The 25210-nt window shown below is 41.9% G+C and overlaps 1 protein-coding gene across 16 annotated transcripts in view; it reads left to right on the forward strand.

The window, feature by feature from the left end:
* The window catches only part of CADPS2 (calcium dependent secretion activator 2), a 347579-nt gene that overhangs the window by 212594 nt on the left and 109775 nt on the right, over nucleotides 1-25210 (forward strand). For all 16 annotated transcript variants that reach the window (XM_083574323.1, XM_083574326.1, XM_083574325.1 and 13 more), the window contains exons 10-13: nucleotides 3574-3682; nucleotides 3956-4156; nucleotides 10881-11017; nucleotides 15947-16134. In XM_083574323.1, coding sequence (XP_083430449.1) covers nucleotides 3574-3682; nucleotides 3956-4156; nucleotides 10881-11017; nucleotides 15947-16134 — 635 coding nt within the window. The remainder of the gene's footprint in view (nucleotides 1-3573; nucleotides 3683-3955; nucleotides 4157-10880; nucleotides 11018-15946; nucleotides 16135-25210) is intronic.

Below are 25210 nucleotides of genomic sequence, written 5' to 3' on the forward strand. Positions count from 1 at the left end.
GCCTCAGATAAGATGCGATCATGAGTCTCTTTCCACTTACTAATTGCTAAAATCAATATATTATCCTCCCCCCTCCCAGCATGCCATGTGATACTTCTTGTGAATGCCTAACACAACCACAATAATTTGCAAGGACTTTTTCTCTCTTTTTACATTGTCAAGCAGGGCACCAGCCCCCAAATATTTTCGAAGTAGGGGCCAAGCCCCGCAACATCCAAAAAGCACTGAAGAAAAGTGTGGAGCAAAGCACAGCATGGCTTCAGTGGCCGGCTCCTCTTCCTGCCACGGAAGGAAATAATAATAATAATAATAATAATAATAATAATAATAATAATAAATCATTTATACCCCACCCACCTGGCTGGGCCTACCCAGCCACTCTGGGCAGCTCCCAACAGAATATTAAAAACATGATAAAACATCAAACATTAAAAACTTCCCTAAACAGGGCTGCCTTCAGATGTCTTCTAAAAGTCAGATAGTTGTTTATATCCTTGACATCTGCTGGGAGGGTGTTCCAAAGGGTGAGCTCCACTACTGAGAAGGCCCTCTGCCCTCTCCCACCAGTGATGGCGTCAGAAGGAATTGCCCACCGTTGAAACTGCACAGCTGCAGCATTCAGCTCCCCCCCCCCCCCGCCTCCTCTTGACAGACCGCACGGGACATCAATGTCACATCGCCCTCACAAGCCGGTGCCTCTGTCCACAACACAAATTCCAGTTGCTACAAGTGGGTTCTGGAACAAAACCTTCCAATGTTTCCCCAGCCCCCCTAGCAGGAAGGATCCTGTTTAGGGTGCTAGCCAGCCAACCCATGCTTCCCTCCAAAATACTTTAAGCAGTTTGGGGCTGAAGTTGATTAACTACACCCCCACACACCAATAATCTGGCTTTCGGTTTTGTTTTGAACCGTGTTCCTTCTGCTTTCTGATTCTGAGGTTGTCTCCGGAAAGGACCGTCTTGTCCCCATGAAAGACCTGCCCTTGCATCGCCACATGCCCCCTCGCGCACTCAGCTGCTCATGCTGCTTTTCTCCACCTGCAGTCTGATCTGAAGTGCGCAAGTCTGTTCCGCCACTTCATTCTGCTGCATGAATAGGGCAGATGCAGAAGGACTCCAGGAAACAATACAAAGTGATGGGCATTTTGTTTCTGCTTTCATATCTCTTGCACTGTTGACACTTCAGGAGTTGTACAAAATCGGAACATTTTTTATTTCACCTCCGTGCAGCAGCATTTATCAAGAGGTTGATGAACTGTTGGGCTGCATAGTGAATAACACCATTAAGGGAACTAAGAAAAGCTACATGCATCAGGTAGCACCAGACTGTTGAATTAGCTCAGCAACCTCTTGCCTGATAATGAGAATCACTTTCCATTTTACGTCTTCTACCCGGCAGATGATGCAACTGCTGGTTTTCTCAGCAAATACACAAGACTGGAGGCCCCATAATTTCCTAGTTGCATTTCCTGGTTGCTGGGAAAATGCACAAAGTCACTCTGTATGTTCAGGAGGCATGTTTTGCCCTGGCATATCTGTAATGAAGCACATGCTTTGTAAGGATAAGGTTACAGGTTCAACTCCTGGCATGCCCGCCTAAAGGACTTCTCTCCTGCTTGGCAGCTTCATACGTAGTGGAAAGCAGCACAATCTAGAAAGGGTTTATGGGTGGGGGTACATGGAATGGTGATCTCAGCTGCAACTCAACATTTGTCATGGACTGGTTGGACGCAGAGGAATGGTGGGAGGAACCAGCTAAGGAACCACGCAGGGAAGACGTGGGAGAGTCTGAGAGAAGTCAAGAATCAGAGGGAGAAGCTGAATCAGGTGCGTGAGGTCAAGAGATGAGTCAGGCTGGTGGAGAGTCATAGGTGTTTTCCCCTCTTGCTGAGACAAGCTCTCCTCTCCCAGAACCAGAAGAGGGGTGAAAAGGGCGAAGGAGAGGTTGGATGCATGAAGGCACTGTCTCCAGGAAAAGCCCTGGAGAGGAGAAGACTTAGACTTCTGTGAGGAGGTGGGGACTTTCAGTCTTAGCAACTGATTTTCACAAAGTAATACCACCAGGAATGAGTTGCTGACACTCAGCCAAGTCTGTAGAGATCGCATTTTTGCTAATGAAGAGTTAACTCCAACTTTGAGCTGTGTGATTACTGACCAGCACACTCCTGTGACATGATCGTTTTCCAAAGTTGATGTTCTGTAGGTGGTAGTTGTAGTTCTTTCCACACTTATTTTTCTCAGCTTTTCACAGAGGAAAAGCTCAGCCCACCCCCTCATAGCTAATGGTGATAAGTCACTTGCTTGCCATAAAGGTAAAGGGACCCCTGACCATTAGGTCCAGTCGTGACCGACTCTGGGGTTGCGGCACTCATCTCGCTTTATTGGCTGAGGGAGCCGGCGTACAACTTCCGGGTCATGTGGCCAGCATGACTAAGCCGCTTCTGGCGAACCAGAGCAGCACACGGAAACGCTGTTTACCTTCCCGCCAGAGTGGTACCTATTTATCTACTTGCAGTTCATGCTTTTGAACTGCTAAGTTGGCAGGAGCAGGGACCGAGCAGCAGGAGCTCACCCCGTCGCGGGGATTCGAACCGCCGACCTTCTGATCGGGAAGTCCTAGGCTCTGTGGTTTAACCCACAGTGCCAGCCGCGTCCCCTTTGCTTGCCATACCTGGCAAATAAATATCCTCTCTCAGTTCACCCCACCCCACCAGATAAAATGAGAAGTCCACCTCCCCAAAGACAAGAAACAGTTAATACGGCACATGTTAGCAGAAAGAGAAGGACAACACAGGTGACCATCTCACAGATCAGAGTGGCCCAATTTTTGTCATTTAAAAAAATGGGTAATTCTTTCAATATTACTTCGGCTCATTCAAAATTAATCCTTTTTATTTATAAAATGAAATCAATTAAGGATTTGGTATCACTACAGTCTTAATATTACAAAGAGATTGGTAGCATGATCTATTATCTGCAGTGCCAAAATGTATTTGTCATTGAAAGACTAAACGTAGCTTTGCTCTGATGCGTTGAGTCCATTTCAGGCTGTCCGTGTGAAAGTAATAGGACATCTTCATGATAGCCATCTTCAAATATTTCAAGGGCTGTCACAAGAAGGATGGAGAAAGCTTGTTTTCTTCTGCTCCGGGGGCTAGGACCCAAGCCAATGGATTCAAGTTTCAAGAAGGGAGATTCCAACTAAATGTTGGGGGGAGAGCCTTTCTGACATCCGTTTGACAGTGGAACAGACTCCCACGAGAAGTGGTGGACTCTCCTTCCTTGGAGGTTTTTTAGCAGAGGTTGGATGGCCATCTGTCATGGAGGCTTTGGTTGAGATTCCTTCATTGCAGGGGGTTGGACTGAAAGACTCTTGGGGTCCCTTCCAACTCTACAATTGGAAGAGTCTATTCCTTCTCAGCTATGTGAAAAGTGATTTGTAACTAGATAAGCAGTGGGTAGCTTATCTGCAACACACCAAGGAGTTGGTTGCTGTATCTTACCAGTCTTTTGCAAGTTGCAGTACAATACGACGTAATGAACTGTATCCAATCCAACTTCTTTTTAAACTCAGGTTAGCCAGTACACATTTGCAATGTGCAGCTACAGAGAGAAGAAATCTGAGCCCCAGGAGTTAATGCAGCTCGAAGGATACACTGTGGACTATACAGCGCCTCATGCAGGTATTTTGCTGTGTGATGCTTATTCGTTATTTATTCAACTGTTCTTGCAAATGATCTCATGTAGCTAAACAAAAACAAAAATTCTTCAATTGCAAAGTAAAACTAGCTAAGGGTCGCAGAAAGAGGGGCAGGCAGGAGAAGCTTTCTGTAAAGCCCCTAAGTAGCAAATATTTGTGGCGTTCTGTGGCCTGGTTCCTTTTTATGTTCCAACCTTGATCATATTGGAATGAAAGTCATATTGGAGTCAGAGACTATGACTGATTGATTTTGCAGGTCTCCAGGGTGGTCAGATGTTCTTTAATGCAGTCAAAGAAGGTGACACGGTGATATTTGCCAGTGACGACGAGCAAGATAGAATCCTCTGGGTTCAGGCAATGTATAGAGCAACAGGTCAGTCCTATAAGCCCATTCCTGCAAGCCAAGCCCAGAAGATGAACCCAAAAGGAAGCAACATGCAGGCAGATGTGTTGCAGAGTAAGTTTGTTTTATTTTTGTTTTTTTTACTTTTAGGACTTCATTACTGTCATTAATCAGTATTGGAACTTGATTTTTCCCAACAGCTTGTGTCATGAAATGCCTGATTGCAGCTCATTACCACGGTTGCGCTACCTTTGAAAATGTACAGCTGATACTTTTAGAGCTCAAATGCAGATTTCCATGGAAACAGTATTTCCTTAAATAAATAAAAAAGTGTTGTGGTGAGGGTTGTGGTTTTTTCTCTCCAGTGATTCTATATTGTAATGCATATTTTTGAGCTGGGACTTTGCATTGCTCAGCAGCTGTGCAACATCTGCACAAAGGCAGCGGCTGAAGCGATGGCAAAAAGCTCCCAGCCAGAACTGCATCTGAGGATGATTGAGGGTCTGGAAACTAAGCCTTATGAAGAGTGGTTGAGGGAATGGAGTATGTTTAGCCAGTTAAAGAGGCGACTGAGAGGAGATAATGACATCTAAAGGGCTGCCATGTGGAGCTTGTTTTCTCCTGCTCTGGAGGCTAGGACCCGAACCAATGGATTCAAGTTGCAAGGAAGGAAATTCTGATTCAACATCGGGAAGAACTTTCTGATAGTAAGAGCTGTTCAGCAGTGGAACCAGGCTCCCTTGGAGGTTGATGGACTGCCCTTCCTTCCTTAGAGGTTTTTAAGCAGAAGTTGGATGGCCACCTGTAATGGATGCTTTAGTTGAGATTGCAGAGGGTTGTACTAGATGATCCTTGGTTCCCCTTCCATCTCTACAGTTCTATGATTGCAAATAACCCTTTTGCCAGGGAGAGAACCAGAGTGGAAAGCAAGAGCTGCCATTCCATCCACAACAGCTCCCTTGTCCTAGTGTCCATCTAAGATGACCTCCTTTCTTTTGGGGATTGTAATGGTGACCATAAATTTGAAATGGAAAAGCAATGCTCCTTGGGATTGGACGATAGGTTCAGGAGTGCGTGCAGGAGCCAGGCCCTGTGACTAGTAGGTCTTTGCAGGACTGGGGCCTTCCTAAGTTTGTTCTGCATAGGCAAGGCGTGGCCTCACAGGTGAGGCCGATTGGTAACCTAACAGCACCTGGTGGCAAGAGCCAGGAAGGGATATAAGGTCAGCATTTCCCTTTGGCTCTTTGACACAGCAACACGCTTCCTGTCTTGCTGCGTTTGGTTCCTTTGCTCCTTGGACTTTTGACTTCGTGACTCCTTCCTTCTTGATCCTCAGACCCTTGGCTTCCTGACTCCTGGCTTCTGGACTCTCGTTCCTGCTCCCACCCCGCCATCTTGCCCCCGGTCCTGACGTTCCCAGCCAGGACCTCGACCGCCCATGAACCGGAACCATGACAATAGGCCTCTTTCTCCATTAACTCACATCCTTAACGATACAGCCAGTGGAAAAGACAGGAGATACGTTTGTGATGGGACCCTTGTCATGTGCGTGTCAGGGACTTGGCAGAGGAGGAATAGTGGAGACCGTCTCCCCCTCCTGAACTTTCCAGAGAAGAGGAAGACAGTATAGATTTACAACAGTGGCTTGAGGAGGTCACGGCTCAGAGGTAGATGAAGAGCAAAGTTGGGAGATAGTGGGGAAGGAGGAGGAGGAGGCAGAGCCAGAGCAGCTGGCTGACACGTTATCACTAGAAAGCATTTCAGACCCCCTTCTCCCAGAACCCAGCAAGCATTGAAAGTAAGGGCTTGTAGGCAAATGGCAGCAGCCACCGTAAGGTGGGTGGTGCTGTTGATGATTGAGGAGAGAAGGGGGTGGCAACGCCATGACTCCAAGCGGCTGCATTTCTAAGCCTCTCTGTGTGAATATTGAATGAAAGACATTGGTAAGAGCTTCCTTGTCTGTCTATTCCTGGCAGCCTACCGTGGAGGGATCGGATTCCCTGATGCCTGGCAGTCCTTGACAAATATCCCCTTCTGTTTCCATTCCCTTATGTAGCGAGCCATAAAGATCAGGACCAAAGGGGCTCTGTATAGTGACATTGTTAAGATTCTGCAGGTTTAGCATAAAAGGGTTTTGATCCTGGCTGTGGTCTTCTGGGATAAAATTATGGGAAGAGTCATTCACACCCGGGAGTGCAGTACAGTAGCCAAACGCCTGGTATTGCAAGAACCAAAGGTATCACTTACCAGTTATTGACCTCCAGGATCCCTGTCAGTGGTTGATATCTCATAAAGTTACCTCCTACGCTTACTCATCTTTCAGTCCAAGCTGCTACTTCATGGTTTATTACAAGGGATGGTAGAGCAGGCATAGGCAAACTCGGCCAGTGGTCAGGGGTGATAGGAACTGTAGTCTCAAAACATCTGGAGGGCCAAGTTTGCCTGTGGTAGAGTCAAGCAGACAGCCCCTCTCACTCTTGCTGGTTTTCCATTGTTAAGAGTGTCAGCAGCTGATGGGATTATTTTGGTGGGTGATCCTCTGCTCCATTTCCATCACCAAGACCACTGAGAGAAATAAAAAGTGGGTTATTAAAAAAATAGTCTGTTATCTATCATAAAAACATACAGACACCATGCAAGTTATGGCTTTTGTTGAACAATGCCCATTGCGACCCCTGACTGTGGATTGGGTGCTTTTTTCTTCTCCTTAGGAAATGATTCCTATTATATTTATTCTTGCTATATTTATTCAGCTTAACCTCATTTTATCGTATTAGTCATAGGCTGCCACAACAACGTGGAATCAATTTAGGTTGATGTAACTGCATTACATATGCAGGGGACCATATTAACAAGGAGTTGATGCCTTCATTGTGCTGCATCAATACATTTCCAAAAAGATACATAAACTAATTTTCATTTTTCTGTTTTTGAAAGACTATATAATGAAAAGAATGGTATTGAAAGACCAAGGCTACAAATGCTTTGGAAATTTCTGTCTTGAGCTCTTATGCATGAGAAACAAAAGACAAAACCATGCTTTTCTGAGCCATCGGATAATAGTTGCTTAATTTTATGCAATGAACAATACTAAGAATTGTAAAAAAAAAAAATCCTTCTTAGTATTGTTTGAAAATGAGGAGAGTTTTAGTAATGAGCTGTTCAAAATGTTTCATTAGTGCCATATGATTTCAGGAAATAAAACGCCATGCAATTTAAGATGAATTCCCATTTTTCAAATGGCAGGATTTAAATTGAATAAGTCAAAGACAAAGGTTTTGGAGAAAAATTTGACACAGATAGAAAAAGAAAGGTTTCAGAACGAGACAGGGTTGACTGTGGTTAAAAAAGTGAAATACTTGGGTATAAATATGACAGCTAAAAATGTGAATCTGTTTAAAGATAATTATGAAAAAACTTGGAGAGAAGTGAAAAAAGATTTGGAGATTTGGTCTAATTTAAAGCTTTCCTTGTTAGGCCGAATTGCAGTTATAAAAATGAATGTATTGCCAAGAATGTTGTTTTTGTTCCAAGCATTGCAAATAATGGATAAAATGGATTGTTTCAAGAAGTGGCAAAAAGATATATCTAAATTTGTCTGGCAGGGCAAAAAGCCCAGAATTAAATTTAAGATATTAACGGACTCAAAGGAAAGAGGGGGGTTTGCCCTGCCAGACTTTAAATTGTACTATGAAGCGGCAGCTTTTTGCTGGCTGAAAGAATGGCTGCTTCTTGAAAACACAGACATTTTGGATTTGGAAGGTTTTAACAATATTTTTGGGTGGCATGCATATTTGTGGTATGACAAGGTTAAAGCACATAAAAGTTTTAAAAATCATATTGTCAGAAAAGCACTATTAAATGTCTGGGTTAGATATAAAGATTTGCTGGAAAATAAAACTCCAAGGTGGCTGTCGCCAATGGAAGCTAAGGCAGTTAAAAAGTTAAATATGGAGTCCAAGTGGCCAAGATACTGGGAAATTTTGGAAAAGGAAGGGGACAAATTGAGATTGCAGAGCTTTGAGAAATTAAAAGGGAAGGTGAGAGATTGGTTGCACTATCATCAAATAAATGAAGCGTTTAAACTGGACAGTAAAATTGGCTTCCAGGTGGAAAAATCAAAATTGGAGACAGAACTGTTAGAATCCAGTACTAAGAATTTGTCAAAAATGTACAATTTGCTGCTGAAATGGAATACACAAGATGAAACGGTTAAATCAGCCATGATTAAATGGGCTCAGGACATTGGTCATAATATTTTGTTTGCTGATTGGGAAAAGTTGTGGACCACCGGGATGAAATTTACGGCATGTAATGCCTTAAGAGAAAACATTATGAAAATGATATATAGGTGGTACATAACCCCAGTCAAGCTTGCAAAGATTTACCATTTGCCTGACAATAAATGTTGGAAATGTAAAGAAACTGAAGGTACATTTTTTCATCTTTGGTGGACTTGCCCGAAGATTAAGGCATTCTGGGAAATAATCTATAATGAACTTAAAAAGGTATTTAAATATACTTTCCCCAAGAAACCAGAGGCCTTTCTCTTGGGTATTGTCGGCCAAGGGGTGTTAAAGACGGATATAACTTTCTTTATGTATGCTACAACAGCAGCTAGAATACTTATTGCGAAGTACTGGAAGACGCAAGAGCTACCCACACTGGAAGAATGGCAGATGAAGGTGATAGACTACATGGGCTTGGCGGAAATGACGAGCAGAATCCGAAACCAGGGAAGAGAAGCAGCGCAAGAAGAATGGAAAAAATTCAAAGACTATTTAAAGAAATATTACAAAATTAATGAAAGTTAGAATGATGTTGGACTGGAAAGTAAATGGTTACTATTAGCTATGGTTAAGACAAGGAGAATAAGGAAGACTAGTCTAAATTTAAATTAAAATAAGGGAAGATTTGCTGAGCAATCGATAAGAATTTGGAATACAGAAAAGGGAGGCATGAGGAAGTCGGGGAAGAAAGGTATAAGAAATTAGGATATGAAATGGTACATATTTTTTGTTTTGTTTTTGTCTTTGTATGTTTATGTATGTTGTGTTTATATGGAAAAAATAAAAATATTATAAAAAAAAAATAAGATGAATTCCCATTTTGTTTTTGTGTTTTTTATTATCTATTGTTGGTTAAGACATGTAAATTATATACAAAGTGAACTCTGTTTGCCCTTGAACTAGTGGTGATCCCTTTGGGGTGTAATCTACCTTTCACTTATCTGTACGTTCATGTTATGACTTCAATGGGATTTAGCTGTGCACAGGATTGCAGCTTAAAGGGTGTTTAATCATTCATGGTGTTGCTTCGTAAACGCTGGAAAAATATACTACTGTTTCTGCAGATGATCATCTCATACCTTAAATCATCAATGTACTGTCACACTGTTTATTTGCTATATCCACCTTGGTGAAATCTGTCACATGGATGTGACTCTTGCTTTGACAATGCAGAGCCAAGTGATATGAATTAGTTTGTGCATCTTTTCGGGACGTGATGCTGCAGATCCTTCAGCTTGAATTAAATAATTCTCCCATCTGCAAATACAGCTGAAAGTTGGACTTGACATGGATCAATATGATCTGGGGCTAAATTTCTAAATGTGACTGATTATGTTAGCATCATGCCCACAGATCAATATGGAGTTTTATTATGAACCCAACTCTATAATTGGGTTTAATCAATAAACTTTTGTCTCCTTTTCTATAGAAATTTTAGGTTTCTACTATGCAGTTTTTTCAAAAGTACATTTAGGATGCATCTTTTCCAGTAACGAACATAAAAAGACCCATATTTGAAATTAAACGAACAAAGAGGGAGCAGAGACCTTATTGTAAGGGTTAAGTCAATTTTTGAGTTGATAGCAAACTATTCACCCCCAATGTTGTATATGGAATCCAAGTGAGCTAATGTGCTAATGCATAACTAGTCCTTTTGGTCACTGTAAGGCTTTTTCCGTCCATACTTGGTGGACAACTCGCATTCAGGATTTTGACAAAACATACCATTAATGAATGCAATCACCAGAGCTTGTCTTTTGACAAACCCGCGGGGTTCAAAGGCGTTGAAAGACGCAATCTGTGAGCAACAATAAGTCCGGATCTCTGGTTGAAATGCCATTTAAGATGGTACGTTGTCTATAATTTACACACACAAAAATTGCTCCCTGTTTTGTTACTCAATTCTGGAAGGTTGAAGGCACTCTTTCCCATTACTGCATTCTATTTGTTTCATTAAAAGCCGCATGTAAAGAGGAAAAGGCTGGAAATGACCTCGTTCGAGCCTGTGTGTTCATTTCTGCTCCAGTTTGCCATTTGAGAAATGGCCTTGAAGCCATGTTTGCTTGCTACTTTGGTCTTTGATGAGCATCTTTGTAATGCCCATAAGCTGAGACCTCCTCAAAACTTTATAGAGTGGGTGGTTTTTTTAATGTACAAGATCTCTGTTGCACTTACTACCTTGTGAAAATAGGCACTCCAGAAAGAAAGTCTGTTGTTCCAATATTTTGCAAGCTTTCTAGAAGCAGTTAGAGTAGACATCCTTTCTGAAAAATATCAGAATGGATTGTTAAGTCTGTCTCAAATCTATGTAGGGGTAATGTTCATACTATATGAAAAGGGGGCTGCCTGCTGCCTATTTATCCATTGCTATGTTTAAACCATTGCTGTTTGCTTAGATTTTATTGTGATAGGTATTTATCCAGGAGGGGTTTGGCGAGGCATGAAAGAGCAGATGAAACTTGAATGAGGCTGTTATTGAATTAAATTTAAAGCCTGTCTTAAAGCGGAATAATCTATATCCATACATTCATTCTCCTCCCTATGATCAGATGCAGATCGCGCTCAGAAACATGGCATGGATGAGTTTATTTCTGCTAATCCTTGCAAGTTTGACCATGCTGCACTCTTTAGAGTACTTCAGAGTAAGACCTTGGATCACCGATTGAATGATTCCTATTCTTGTTTGGTGAGTAAAAAGGCTGGAATAAAAGAAGTGGGGAGAGAGAGAAAAAGTGAGAAATAGTTGTTGCAAAGTGGTCTTTTCTTCCAGACTCATTTAATAACTGTGCGTGAGGTTGGGATAAAGGATTTCAATCGATTGGCTTCAAATTTGAAAATTATACACTTGAAGACTACTGCTGTGCCACTCAATAGAGAAGAGAATAGACTCAAACTGACTCTGAACCGTGGTTTATCAGCTCCTCTAGGGAGGGCTGAATAAAAACAGAAGGCTTTAATAAATATGGAACCCTCTGTGGTAGGATTTGCTAACACCTGTACAGGCATTTTAAGGTACAAATCAAGCTCGCCAGATGTCAAGCATTATGTCATCTATCTTGTAATTCTCTCCTCTTTCATGGGCTGGGAAGGAAAAAGAAATCCAAAGAATAGAATCAAAACCACAGGGGGAGAAAGGCAAATAGATTTATTGTGCTTGTATTCAGCTGAGTCAAGGTTAGCTTTGTAGGCTTAAATCCTGGATAAATTACTTACCGCTCTAGGGGTATTCTGTAATTTCATTTTTTTCTCCCACTTTCAAAAGAAAGCATAGAGTATTTGTTTTTGTTTTTTTGTTTTTTTTTAATAAAATATTTATTCAAAGTTTGGAGATTACAAAAAAAGAAAAGGGAAATACAAAAGACAGAAAAAATACAAAGATAAAAAAGCAAAAAATAAAATAAAATAATACAATCATTTAAAAATAGAAAAAAAACAGATTAAACCTTTACATAACTTTCTTCCTTTACTTACTTCCTTGACCTCCTCACACCTCCCGTTTTTGTATTCTAGTTCGAATTTTTATTTCAGCAAATCCTTCCAACCTTGTTTTTAACTTAACTTAATAATAATTTGAATTTATTTTTATTTAATCCTTTATATCGTTTCTACCAAAACCACATAGTTTTCTTTTTCCAACATCTTTCTAACAATCCTTAATTTTACAATACTTTTGAAGATATACTTTAAATTTTTTTGAGGAGTATTTGAGGAGTGGAGGCCGCAATCGCAAGGATGCATAATCATGAAAAATTAAACAATATTCATGTTCTATCCTTCCTTATCTACTGATCCATCTTTGCCTTGGCTGACTGGCTTGCTTTGCTTACACAAGAATGATCCCACTTATGGGGAAAGTGGAGGTTAGGAGTAACTTGAGAAATGCCTTCTCAGTTGCACATAAACTAATGCGATATGAGGTCTAGTTCATTAACTGAAGTGTAAACTCTGCTGTGGGGATTTTTTATTCTCATTATCTCTTGGTAGTTCTTGATTCCAAAATGTAATTTTATACCAAAGAACCCAAGCTCATGCTGGTCATCGCCTATCCTGGCTCCCTGGCAAACATGCCACTATTATGTACATGTTTTCTGATAGTGCTGTGGGTTAAACCACAGAGCCTAGGACTTGCTGATCAGAAGGTCGGCGGTTCGAATCCCTGCAAAGGGGTGAGCTCCCGTTGCTTGGTCCCTGCTCCTGCCAACCTAGCAGTTTGAAAGCACGTCAAAGTGCAAGTAGATAAATAGGTACCACTCTGGCAGGAAGGTAAACGGCGTTTCCGTGCGCTGCTCTGGTTCGCCAGAAGTGGCTTAGTCATGCTGGCCACATGACCCAGAAGCTGTATGCCGGCTCCCTCGGCCAATAAAGCGAGATGAGCGCCACAACCCCAGAGTCGGCCACGACTGGACCTAATGGTCAGGGGTCCCTTTACCTTTACCTATCAAGTGTGTAGCATGTGGAATCCTCAGAACAAACATTCAGACCTATTTCAGTCATAGGCCAGAGCTTTCTTGACAAACATTTTCTTACATTCTGTTCCACAGCTTCTGGGTTGTTCGCCTTTCCCATGTGCACAGCTCTCCCCTCCAAAACTGAATTCAGTCACAACCCCACACTATTTTCCTTCTTCTGTGAGAATAGTGGGTTCTATTATTAAAGGCTCCCTTAGAATCTTTTCACATACATCAACTTTAGAAAAAGATAAATAAATTAACCATACCGTTGCTTCTGTCAGTCTGCAGATGCTGAAAATTTACTTTTAATCGTCCAACTTTTGCATTTCAGCAAATTAAATGAAAGTAGCGACACTCACCACAAAACAAAACCAAGCTAATATGAAACAATTAGATTTAAACATAACCTATGATTTAAACTATTAGCGATACTGAAATTCCTTTATTGCACTCTCCAGTAAACAGTAGGGAGCTTCTAAGCAATTATAAAATAAAAGTGATTATCACAATATTAACTTGATAACTTTAAAAACTCCTACCTTTCTGTTGTGCAGGTAGAGCTTGAGTGTGAGAAAAAACTCCTGGGGAATTTTGTGAAGAAATGAGTAACCACTCCTTAGTTGTTTCTACTTATGACTCCATTTCTGTTTCTCAGAATAAGTAAATTTTTAGTATTATCTATTCACTGTTGACAGCCAAGCTTTGCTTATATTATTTCTATGGTGAGCATGTCCAAGTGCATCCAACTTTTGAAATGTTTAGGCAGAAAAGTGTCACCTAGCCAAGGAGGAACTAACTTTCAACTCTGTCAAATTAAACATATTCAGTCTGAAAATTGCTCACCAAAATTAGGATGCCACTGTCTGCAGATATGTATTTTTTCTCTGCTGTGTCCTAACTTATGCAATGATCCGGCAGTCTCTTACTATGTTACGATATTGAAGCAGTGTAGCTGCAAAGTGCTAGCTTGAAAAGTAAACATGATGGGAATGTTGGGACTGTCCGTGGGAAACAGAGGGACAGTCAATTCACAGTGCGAAGCACCGGAATTAGCTCAGAGTGTAATATGAGCTCTTCCATTTGTTCCTGTCCAGGAAGTGCAGGAAGTGTTTGTCTCTAAACTGCTGGAGTTTGAAGAGAGCAGTCATGTTTTTTGTAACGCTGCAAAGACAGAAATAAAGGCATGTAAATATGTTTCTGTCTATCTCTTTCCCCTGCCAGGGGGCAGGAAAGAGGGGGTGTGTTCTTCCCGCGTTTGAGAAGAATCGCCGATTGAGACCTAGCCTGCGCTTGCTGGGGAATGCAGCCAGGGAGGTCAACAGGGAATCAAGCCGGGTGCCTGGGATTGTTGCCAGTTTCTCCTGATATGGGCTTGAATTCCCGACAGTTTCCACACACACTTGAAAACGTACTTTACCCCAGCATTTCCCTGACCATTAATACCAGTTACTGGTTAACATGATTGATATTTTATTTTAATACTGTTATTTTATCTGAACCACATTGGTCTTTCTTTTCAAAGTGAAAGGTAGTGTGTAGATTCTTTTTTTAAAGATGTACTCATTATTTTTCACACTTTGGTTTGGAAATCAGACAACACCCTACATTGCCAAAGTTCCCTTTACTGGAAAAAAAAGTTTGTGTACCGTAATAACTTTAAGAGGGGTATCAATGTTAGTCGCAGTAAGAACAGGCGAGACTCTTCACACCTTTAATGATTAACACGTTTATTATGGCATCAGGTCTTTCATAGACATCTGATGCTCTGGTCCATGAAAGCTTATGTTGTAATAATTGTATAAGGTGCTACAAGATAATCTGATGTTTTTACTTAAGCCAGTTATCTTTTGAAAGCCACCTTCGTCTCCAATAACAATTTCAGACAAAATGTCTAAAAACCTCTCACCCAAAGACTGCCATGTTTCATTTCTTTCTATGTCTGTCTTGTGCAGTCCGATGGCTTACTGAGCACCATCCCTAATTCTAGCAAGTGTGTCAGCGATCTTTCTGATGTACTCCTGGATTCCTTTCTTAACCCATTCAGACATCATGTTAAACTATGGATTATTATGATGGGAGGTAGCATAGCTTCCCACTGGGATCACACACTCCCTTCTCTTGTCATAGCCACGAGCTGGTGCTTCCAAGTTCAGTTAACCACAGTATATCCTGGTATCCAAACGCTAAACTGTGGTTGATCTTAATAAATGTTTTCAGAAACAAGCTAGCTTCATAAACTGTGGTTTGAAGTTGCAATGGTGCTTCGCAGGCTGGTGCCTCTGGCCCTAACTGTTCCCCTACGGAAAATTTCACCAAACACTACTGATTGAAGTCAGGACACTTTGAGACCATTGTAGGATGTACAGTCTAGATGTAATAACTGGCAGGTCTGGTTGTCAGCACTGGGGCATTTTGGGTGTGAGGGGTTTGTGCAGGGAGGATACTTTCCTCTTAAAATATTGGAAACTGACTGGGCACAACCTTGGTGATATCTCCCAATAACCAATTTGGACTCTTCTCATGAGCAGTGAAACTTCCCTTTTGCTGTGTGCCTTTTCTCTCATAAGTTAATTCTAAGCCGTTCATATTTGTTCTTTTTCCTTAAAGCAACACTCTGCATGAGAAACCTCTAACCTTCCTTCCTCAGGAAGAACTGGGAATATTGCAGAAAATAACTTTGAACGTTTTAATGCATTTCTGTTTGCGATACCTCTCTTCCCTCCTCCTCTCCCTGCCGAAAAATTGTTCATGACACTGTCAATTTTGGAGCCAACGACAAATCACATTGATTAAAAATACAGTGTAACCATTGTAGTTTTCGTTGACGAACATTTCGGAACTCGGAACGCCGTAAACTTGGAAGTAAATGCTTCCATTTTCAAACGCGCCTCGGAAGTCGAACTTCTGAGGCGGCTTCCTGGTTGAGTTTTCTATATTAATTTTTTCCGTTTTGAGGCTTCTGTACTGAGTTTTTTATTTTTGAACGTTTCGGAACTCGAACAGTCTTCTGGAATGGATTATGTTCGAAAACCGAGGTTCCACTGTATATTGCATGAAAAACTGTAGTTTTCTGTTCTTTCTCTCTGAAAATATTTGAAAACAGTGCATAAAAGAACAGTCCAGATTTAATGACGCAACACTTTCCCCCTTCCCATCTCTTACAGGGTTGGTTTAGCCCGGGCCAAGTCTTTGTGTTAGACGAATACTGCGCTCGTTATGGTGTGAGGGGCTGTCACCGCCATCTGTGCTACCTGAATGAATTGATGGAACACTCGGAGAATGGCGCTGTCATTGACCCAACCTTGCTCCATTACAGCTTTGCCTTTTGTGCTTCTCATGTTCACGGCAACAGGTATTTTAATATGCAGACTTGCCAGGAAAGTCATTAGGCTATGTGGCAAAGAGAGGCGAGCAATGTATTTAGACTTAGCTTCACCCACAACGGTGTAGCAGAGGAATGAACGAGCATCAAGAGTTCAGTTCTTGCAGACGGTCTGTGTGTGTTCTGAAGTGCAGTAGAACATTTTTATATCAAAGCGAACCTTGCTTGAAAATATGCAGGCATTCTGAAAGATCTACGTTGAAGGGCTATTTCTCACCAAACGCAGCAGATGTTTGTTACATGTCTTTATATGCATTGTAGCATAAAAAGGGGAGGTGCATATTTTGTAAACACATGAAGGGGTGGGGAACAATGCATTCATTGCAGTTGAATAAATATAAGCATCACTTATTTAGGAGAAATGTAATGCCGCCTAGGAAGACCCTGCTTTCTAGTGACCTATAGATGTCCAGTGCAAATGAAGAACACTTGTGGGACCCAATGATGACCTCTGGGTGCTGGTGTGAACTTCTATCACTGACCTATGCCTGGGCCTAAAAATCTCTGTCAGTGTCTACCATGCATAACATGTCTGGGAAAACTGCTATCATAGGTTCCAATGAATTGCTCTCGATATTGGCTTTGTTTTTGCTTCTCAAGATACATCTAGAACTCTGAGCTAAGTTTGGAAGTAGTACAATTTATGTTTCCCTTCACTGGTAGGGTGAAATTTTATAGTGTGTGTAGCATTTTCATATTCTGAAACGAAAGCTGCAGTTGTTTTGAAAGAGGGGATTTTGGACTCCTTGATCTTCATGTGGTAGACTCTGGCCTCTGTCCTAGTTTCCGTTACTCCTTTCCTTGCTAAAATGGTTTGAATTCTGTCACACTTGCAATGAAGTAGCAGTAAATGGACATGTGAATTTAAGTGAACATTCAGTTTTTCTGAGAGCATAATTAAGGCTTGTATAGCAAAAGCCCTGAATTTGCAGCAGTGGTACAAGGCAAACAATCCCTAGCTGTTACAGATAGCTGTATAATTCAATAAATGGTTGCATGTTCATCCCAAGGGACAGGTGGCTTTGGGCAACTTCGCTTTGTTACTTTGAGCACATCTGTTTCCATATTAATGGCTTACAGGTAAACAGACTTTTAAATTGTGTGCATGTGTAGATTTCAAGAATATCACAGTGTGTAGAATGAAGAGGATTGTGTGTGGTGTTAGAGGAATGGTAGATGAAAAGCTCTTCAATTTGAGTAGGCTGAAAGCAAAGAGTAAGGTTACCATAACCAACCTTTGTCATAGAGCTTCAATATGAACTTCAATATGCTGATGACAACATAGTCTGTGCACACTCGGAGGATGACCTCTAAACCATTCTAAATATCTTTGCAGAAGCTTACGGAAAGCTTGGCCTATCGCTCAATAGCTTAAAAAAAACCAAAGTGCTGCACCAACACGGACAAAACAACCCCCCTGCAGCACCATAAATTCAATTCAGTGGTGTAATGTAGGAAAATGTTGATCATTTTTCCTACCTAGGCAGTTATCTTTCCCCAAGGGCCAACATCAATGCCAAAATCCATCATTGCCTGAATTTTGTGAGTGCAGCTTTCTCCTGATTGAAGCATAGCATGTTTGAGGACCAGGACATTTGCAGGGAAACCAAAATGCTTGTTTACAAAGCTAATGTACTACCAACTTTATGTTTGTGAAACATGGACCCCTTATAAATACCATCTCCAACTCCTTGAAAAATTCCATCAACAGTGTCTCCCAAAAAATTTACATACCACTTGGGAAGACAGGCGAACTAATGTCATTGTACTGGAAGAAGGAAAGATCACCAGTGTTGAAGCAATTAGTATTCAACATCAACTTGGTTGTACTGGTCATGTGGTTCAGATGCCTGATTATCATATTCCAAAGCAACTACTCTATTCCCAACTTAAGAATGGAAAGTGTAATGTTGGTGGACAACAAAAGAGGTTTAAAGATGCTCTCAAGGCAAATCTTTAAAAAATAAACACCAACAACTGGGAAACACTGGCCTGTGAGCACTTCAATTGGAGAATAGCCTCTACTAAAGGCGTCATGGACTCTGAAGAAGCACAAACTCAGGACGCTAGGGAGAAACAAGCTAAGGGGAAGGCACGTCTGGCAAATCCTCACCATGATCAACTCCTGCCCGGAAACCTGTGTCCCTGCTGTGGAAGGACATGTGGATCCAGAATTGACCTCCAAACCAACTTAAGAATGCACTGTTAAAACCATATTCATGGAAGGCAATCTTATTCGGCTATGAGTGATTGTCAAAGAAAGAGAAAAAGAAAGAAAGAAAGTACTTCTGGGGGGACATGTTCTGTTCCTTCTGGAGTAGTTTGCCCACCTTTGGTCCCCATCCTGCACTCAGCTCTCACAAGTAGCTCCTAGAAGCTGTCAGCGTGCAACAGCGGCCACACCCTGAGAACGGCTTTGACTTGCCAGCTAAACCAGGTGAGAGTAGCCAATGAGCCTCAAAGTTCAGTGAGTTAGGGACTTCCCCTGCGTGTCAAGACAGGCTTCAGTAGATTGAGCGGACAAGATCAGTAGTGGGTCCAATGGTCAGGAAGACTGTTTCAGCACATGCCGCAGAGGGTAGTGAAGGGCAGGTGGGGCTTGCCACCTGGAAAGGGAGCCCATCTAAGAGAAGGAAAACTCTTGCCCTAAACCTCTGCTGCCTTATAGGTCATCTCTGGGAGAAGAAAAGGAGTGGTGTCCCTAAGATGGTTGGATGGCACCTTGTAGGCCTTCTTCCGGCAACTCCTCCAGCCAAGCTGCTGCCAAATGTGTTGCTCTGATTTCCGTTGGACCACATCAAGGCCAAGAGAGGGGTCTTGTTGTCTGGATAGCCCAGGACCTCCATACACACTGCCCAGGCTTGCACCCCAGAGAGGTAATTTCAGTGCTGCTAATGCAACAGTTTGCCTTCACCCCAGGAGGTGCACTCCATTGTCTCTCAAGACAAATAGATGCTAACAACAACAACAACAAGAAGAAGAAGAACAGTGTTATGTACTGAAGTTCTCACCCTGGGCCAGCAGGGGGATACTGTAGATAGTTATGCAAATGAAGGATCGAAAGTGACTTTCAGTGATTGGATAGTTTGTATGCAAATGAAGGATCGAAAGTGATGTTCAGTGATTGGATAGTTTTAGAAAGTTGCTACAGTTACGTTGTTCTGGAGCTCTATATAAGCAGGCTGACTGAGCTCTTCAGTTCAGTTCTGTTCTGCCTCTGAATAAACAAGAGCTGTTTGAAGAATCGCTGTGTCGTCTGATATGTTCGCCCACAACTTAACAGGATAATGACCTCACTGCTGCAATAAAGGTGTTCTGCTTTGATAATATATTCAGTTAGCTTTTCTACAATTGCAGGTTTAAAAAATGGTGGATAATCCAGCTTTCAGTCTATATTTTTGCAACAGTGAGAGAAAGAAAATTCTAGTCCATGGGTGCACTCTTTTGACTGGAGGTTTGGGATGGGATTAAGGTTTTATGGCACAGATAATTTTACTCATATGCCAAGTTACATGGTAGTCATTTAAAGATCCAACTCAGTTTTAGGAAAAAGAAAGAATTCACGAGTACACCAACTTATCAAATTTGGCTCAATGTTAGATTTTTTTTTTTAGGCAGCCTATTTCTCTGTCCTTGACTTTATGATCTCTTGTATCTTATACAATGACTTCTTTTTTTTGCCACCTTGGACACAAGCTCAACAATTGTCTGTTCCCTTTGATGTCCTCCCATTCTTGTCCATATGCCTGACTTACAAATGGAGTAGCTTTGATTGTTAAATGTTTTTCATAGGTTTCCTCTGCACTGATACAGTGCTCATATAGACAGCCCTGGCCTCTTTGTGAAATGATTGCTAATTGTCAAGGTCTCCTGCTCTCCCTGTCAATGCAACTCCTTTCCAACTGAAGGCAAAAGCACTTGGTTGCCACCCTGACTTGCATTTCCATTTTCCCAGGCATTTTCAGCAAATTCCTGATTAAAGGAAGCTTTTTAAAAAAATTAATAAATCAAGCGCTCAACAATAATTTTACCCAAATAAAGAAGCAACATTATAGGACCCAAACTAGAAGGGAGTCTAAAATAGTTCTAGAGCAAAATATCTGACATAAAATTTCTGATTTATCCACCAGTGTCCAAAGCTGATTGAAAAACTAAATAAACATAGCAAAAAACAACAGTATAAAAATACAAAATGGCCATACAGAAGGGGAAAACATATAAGAGGATTCCATAATCTCCTATTAAACCTGCAGAGTCCAGTTCAGTGGAGGTGGGATTAACCAGAACTCCAGAGATTAAGAAGACCAAAGGATCTCTTCAAAAGTTTACCTATAGGAATTTCTCTGAACGGGAAATTACTCTGCTTTTATACAACTCTGACCATTTTTATTTATTTGCTGTAAGGAAACTAGATCACCACTCTAGTCTTCACCAACGATTCATCTTCACCTCTCCTGCCAACAGCTTTCTCAAACAAACTCTGTATTAAACCGGAGGAAGAAAATTTGTTTGGTACACTTTCTAGGTAGTTTCTAGTCTTACATCAATCTGAAAAGAAGACAGAACAGGGAGGAAAACAGCAAGAGTGAGAAGGGGAAAAGAGAGTCACCAGAAGGAAAGAAAAAAGGTAATCGCATTTCAAAATGCAAGAAGAGTCACCAAGTGTCTCTTCATGTTTTTTATTTCTTTATTTTTTAATAACTTTTTTAAAAAGTTTTTACATCAGGTTTAGGGTTCATAAAAGTAAAATATACAGAACAATATTAATAAAAAACAAAACAAATAGGTGGGGACAATCAGATCTCAAATCAATGACAAGTAAGTTCCATATCTATGTCAAATATAGGGGGGCCCATAAAGGTCACCCAATTGTTGGGTTGAAATAACGACAGACATGTAGCGAGTGTCATCTGGGAGGCATCTCTCGAGCAAGTCTCGGGGAGTCCCTTTTATTGAATATTACAGCATTGCCACATATGTGCTTATTGCTGATTGGTTAACACAAGTACAAAGCAAAAGGTTGCATATAGGCATTAATCACCGATAGATTAAAGGCTGGGAAAGGGAGCACAGAACTAGACAGGCATGAAAACCTCCTAATTAAAATATAACTAATGATCGATAATGCAAGACTTAAACAATTACGTTCCAATAGATGTGGTCACCAATGCATTAAGAACAGGTCAAAGTACAATGCTTTTCCTGAACTCAATGTGAACTGAACATTCTAAGGTGATGAGTGAATGTCTTAGTATTAGAACGGTTTGTGCAGCATCATGTGCAGAAGCGAAGCTTAGAAGCAAGACTTCCCATCAGGCCACAGTCATGTGCAAAATCAGAGCATCCCATCACCCGATACTGCTGGCCACATGGAGCAACTCTTCTCATATCTTATTCACAAGGGTATTTTGTCTTAGCTCAACTAATCATAATAATAATAATGATAATAATGATAATAATGATAATAATGATAATAATGATAATAATAATAATAATAATAATAATAATAATAATTATTATTATTATTATTATTATTATTATTATTATTATTATTATTTTATACCCCACCCATCTGGCTGGGTTTCCCCAGCCACTCTGGGTGGCTTCCAACAAAATATTAAAAATAGGATAAAACATCAAACATTAAAAACTTCCCTAAACAGGGCTGCCTTCAGATGTCTTCTAAAAGTCAGATAGTTGTTTATTTCCTTGACATCTGATGGGAGGACATTCCACCACTACCGAGAAGGCCCTCTGCCTGGTTCCCTGTAACCTCACTTCTCGCAGTGAGGAACTACCAGAAGGTCATTGGAGCTAGACCTCAGTGTCTGGGCTGAACAATGGGGGTGGAGATGCTCCTTCAACTGTGCAGAGGCCATTTAAGGCTTTAAGGTCAGCACCAGCACTTTGAAATGTGCTCAGAAACTAAGGCCTTGTCGTCATTTCCACACCTGACAAAAAACATCTCCACCCTTAAGACAACCATTCAGGCCTTATTCAGTCATGAGCCAGAGCTTCTTGACAAAATATGTTCTCCCTCCTCCCTGAGCTTCTGCACCATGCATGTAGATTTACCCCCTGCAAAAGGGGGTCCAGTGACTCCACTATCTTTTTTTGATGACCTATTTTTCATGAGCCTTCTTCTGATCACACTTATACATGGAGAATTTAAGAAGACTATGCAAAAAATTAACCTGCTGGCTTCCATTGCTCCTTTAGTTGCATGTATTTTACTCTGATCTTCAGGAAAACAAAGATAAGTAATACATGTTTGAAGCAATATATACCGTATTTTTCCCTCTATAACACGCAGATTTTTTCTCCTAAAAAGGAAGGGGAAATGTCTGTGCGTGTTATTGAGCGAATGTGTGGTCCCTGGAGCCAAATGGCAAAAAAAATCAGGCAAAAATCAAATCGCGGGTCTCAGAGAAGGGAAACCTGAAAAGAGGAAGTGGCTGCTTTCCTGCATTCTGCCTCAGGGTCTTACTGCCCACCCTCCTCTGTTTCCTTGCTGTGTTTGCTCAAACGGAACAAAGAGCAGGGAAAGCCCCTCCCCTCCAGGCAAGCAGAGTGTCGTCTCTGTGCTCCGGTGCTGCTGAAAACATGCAGGAGGGAGAGAGAGAGAGAGAGAGAGAGAGAGAGAGAGAGAGAGAGAGAGAGAGCTGGCTGGCTTGGGTGGGTAGGTGAGGGAAAACTTTTGCCTTCCTTTCCTCCCTCCCGTTATACCCCTCTCCTGCATTCTTAGCCAGCTGCTTCTCTGCACACCCCTCTCGTGCTCCTTGTCCATTCTGTATTTTTCCTTCCTTCCCCACTTAAAATGTGGTTAAAAAGCATGGATCCACATGGATCCTCAGGATCTTTGCATTGGGTCACCCCAAATTCACCATCAGATCACATAGCATGTCCATGGCTACAGCCTGCCCCCCAAAAATCACACACGCACTGTTGCCTGGGGCTGCAATGGTGCAAAAATGTGGTTAAAAAGCATGGATCCACATGGATCCTCAGGATCTTTGCATTGGGTCACCCCAAATTCACCATCAGATCACATAGCATGTCCATGGCTACAGCCTGCCCCCCCCCAAATCACGCACCCACTGTTGCCTGGGGCTGCAATGGTGCAAAAACGTGGTTACAAAACATGGATCCTCAGGATCTTTGCATTGGGTCACCCCAAATTCACCATCAGAGCACATAGCATGTCCATGGCTACAGCCTGCCCCCCCCCCCAAAATCACACACCCACTGTTGCCTGGGGCTGCAATGGTGCAAAAACGTGGTTACAAAGCATGGATCCACAGGGATTCTCAGGATTTTTGCATTGGGTCACCCCAAATTCACCATCAGATCACATGTCTGTGGCCACAGCATGAAGCACAAAAATGATACATCCACTGTTTCATTCAGAATGTTTTTTCCCTTGTTTTCCTCCTCTAAAAACGATGTGCGTGTTATGGTCAGGTGCGTGTTATCGAGCGAAAAATACGGTAAATAAACCTGAAGGATAGATGGCCAGCTTACACAAAGCAAACGAGTCTGTCTCGTGGTGTTCAAAAGGCTGGCTCTGTCATCAAGGTCTCGGTCTCGATTGCCTTCTATAGTTGGGACTGAAATTGACAAGGACAAGAGAGGACATCCTTGCAAAGATGAGTTTCTTACAAGAATATGATGGGCTAGCTTTCAGCCTCTTTCATTAATACTATTTTGTTCAGTGAATGGGGATGGGCTTTTCTTCCCCCCTCTTTTTTGTACAAAATCTCAAGGCCTTTACTGGTTACAATGAAAGCCTACTTTCCATGCCAACTCTTGAGCTGCCTGACACATTCATAGAAATTTTCATGTGGAAGCCTGACTGCATGCGACTACTTCCCTAGCCTTATTTATTGTCTGGTTTTGAACCTTTTGGTGCTAATGTTTAGCACAGTGTGTCCTATAATTGCCCAAACTTATTTCAATAATTCAAAAGGAAGGTAGAAGTATTTCTTTTATTTATTAACGCGAGTGAAGGACATCGGTGCACGCAGGACGTTGAAATATCTGAGAGAGCACATCCTCCTCCACCACTCTGTATGTATTCCTCCTATTCAAGCCGTTGTATTTGTGAGGCATTATGAGTGTTTTAGAAATAAAAGAATAGAATGGCGTTGTAAAGAGAGGCTCCAGCTGGTATTAAGATACTGAAATAAGAGAAAAAGAAATGGGAAGAAAGGGAGAGAGAAGAAAGGTAAGTCAAGGACAGAAACAGTAGCTCTCACTCGGAATTTTGCTCACACACAGATAATGACATCCACTCAATTCATCTACAGCATTACAAAGGGGGAGAAAAGGAATTTCACAGACAAAGCAGGATAGGTCAGAGTTCTAGGCTGATATCTGTGATTATACATCATGCTGTGCAATCCTATGTATGTTTTCTCAGAAGTAAGCTCCATGGAGCTCACCGAGGCTTCCTCCCAAGTAAGCACATGTAGGATTGCAGCTGTGGATCTTCTGCTGGCATCATGGAGTCACTGGGTTGGGCTCTGGCTCCACCCTGCTCATGAGGGTGAAAAAACTCCTTGGGGAAGTGGGCGGCTCCCAGTCAGGTTGTTTTGTTTTGTTGCTCCTGCCTGAACAAAGCAGTCCCGTCATGATTGACTCCTGCTTTTACTCAGGCTAGTTTTGCCCTTCTCCTTTGGACTTTCCTTCTCCAAATCCTGAAGCCTTCCCAGGGAAGCCACTCTAGGACAGCATGTCTTGATGGAAGTCATGGTTCCTGCCTTTGGCACTTACAGAGCATGCTAAGAGGACCTGTGGGTGTCGGAGGCCACATCGACGCTTCCTGTTGCTGCAGCCTGATCTCTGGGCATGCAGTCGGCCTGCTGCCTGCAAACCCTTTGCATGGCTGAGCATGGAACCACCTCAGCAGCCAGCAGCTTTCCATGGTGTAGACCTCCCGGTAGCCCACAAGGCTAAACAGAAGCAGAAACACATGGAGGCTTCTAAAGCATCTCCTGCAGCAATTAGGTCACCACAAGGCCCTTCCCTTCCTCAGTGACCCACAGCA

This window comes from Podarcis filfolensis, assembly GCF_964270895.1.
Source record: "Podarcis filfolensis genome assembly, chromosome: 10".
Classification (NCBI taxonomy): Eukaryota; Metazoa; Chordata; class Lepidosauria; order Squamata; family Lacertidae; genus Podarcis; species Podarcis filfolensis.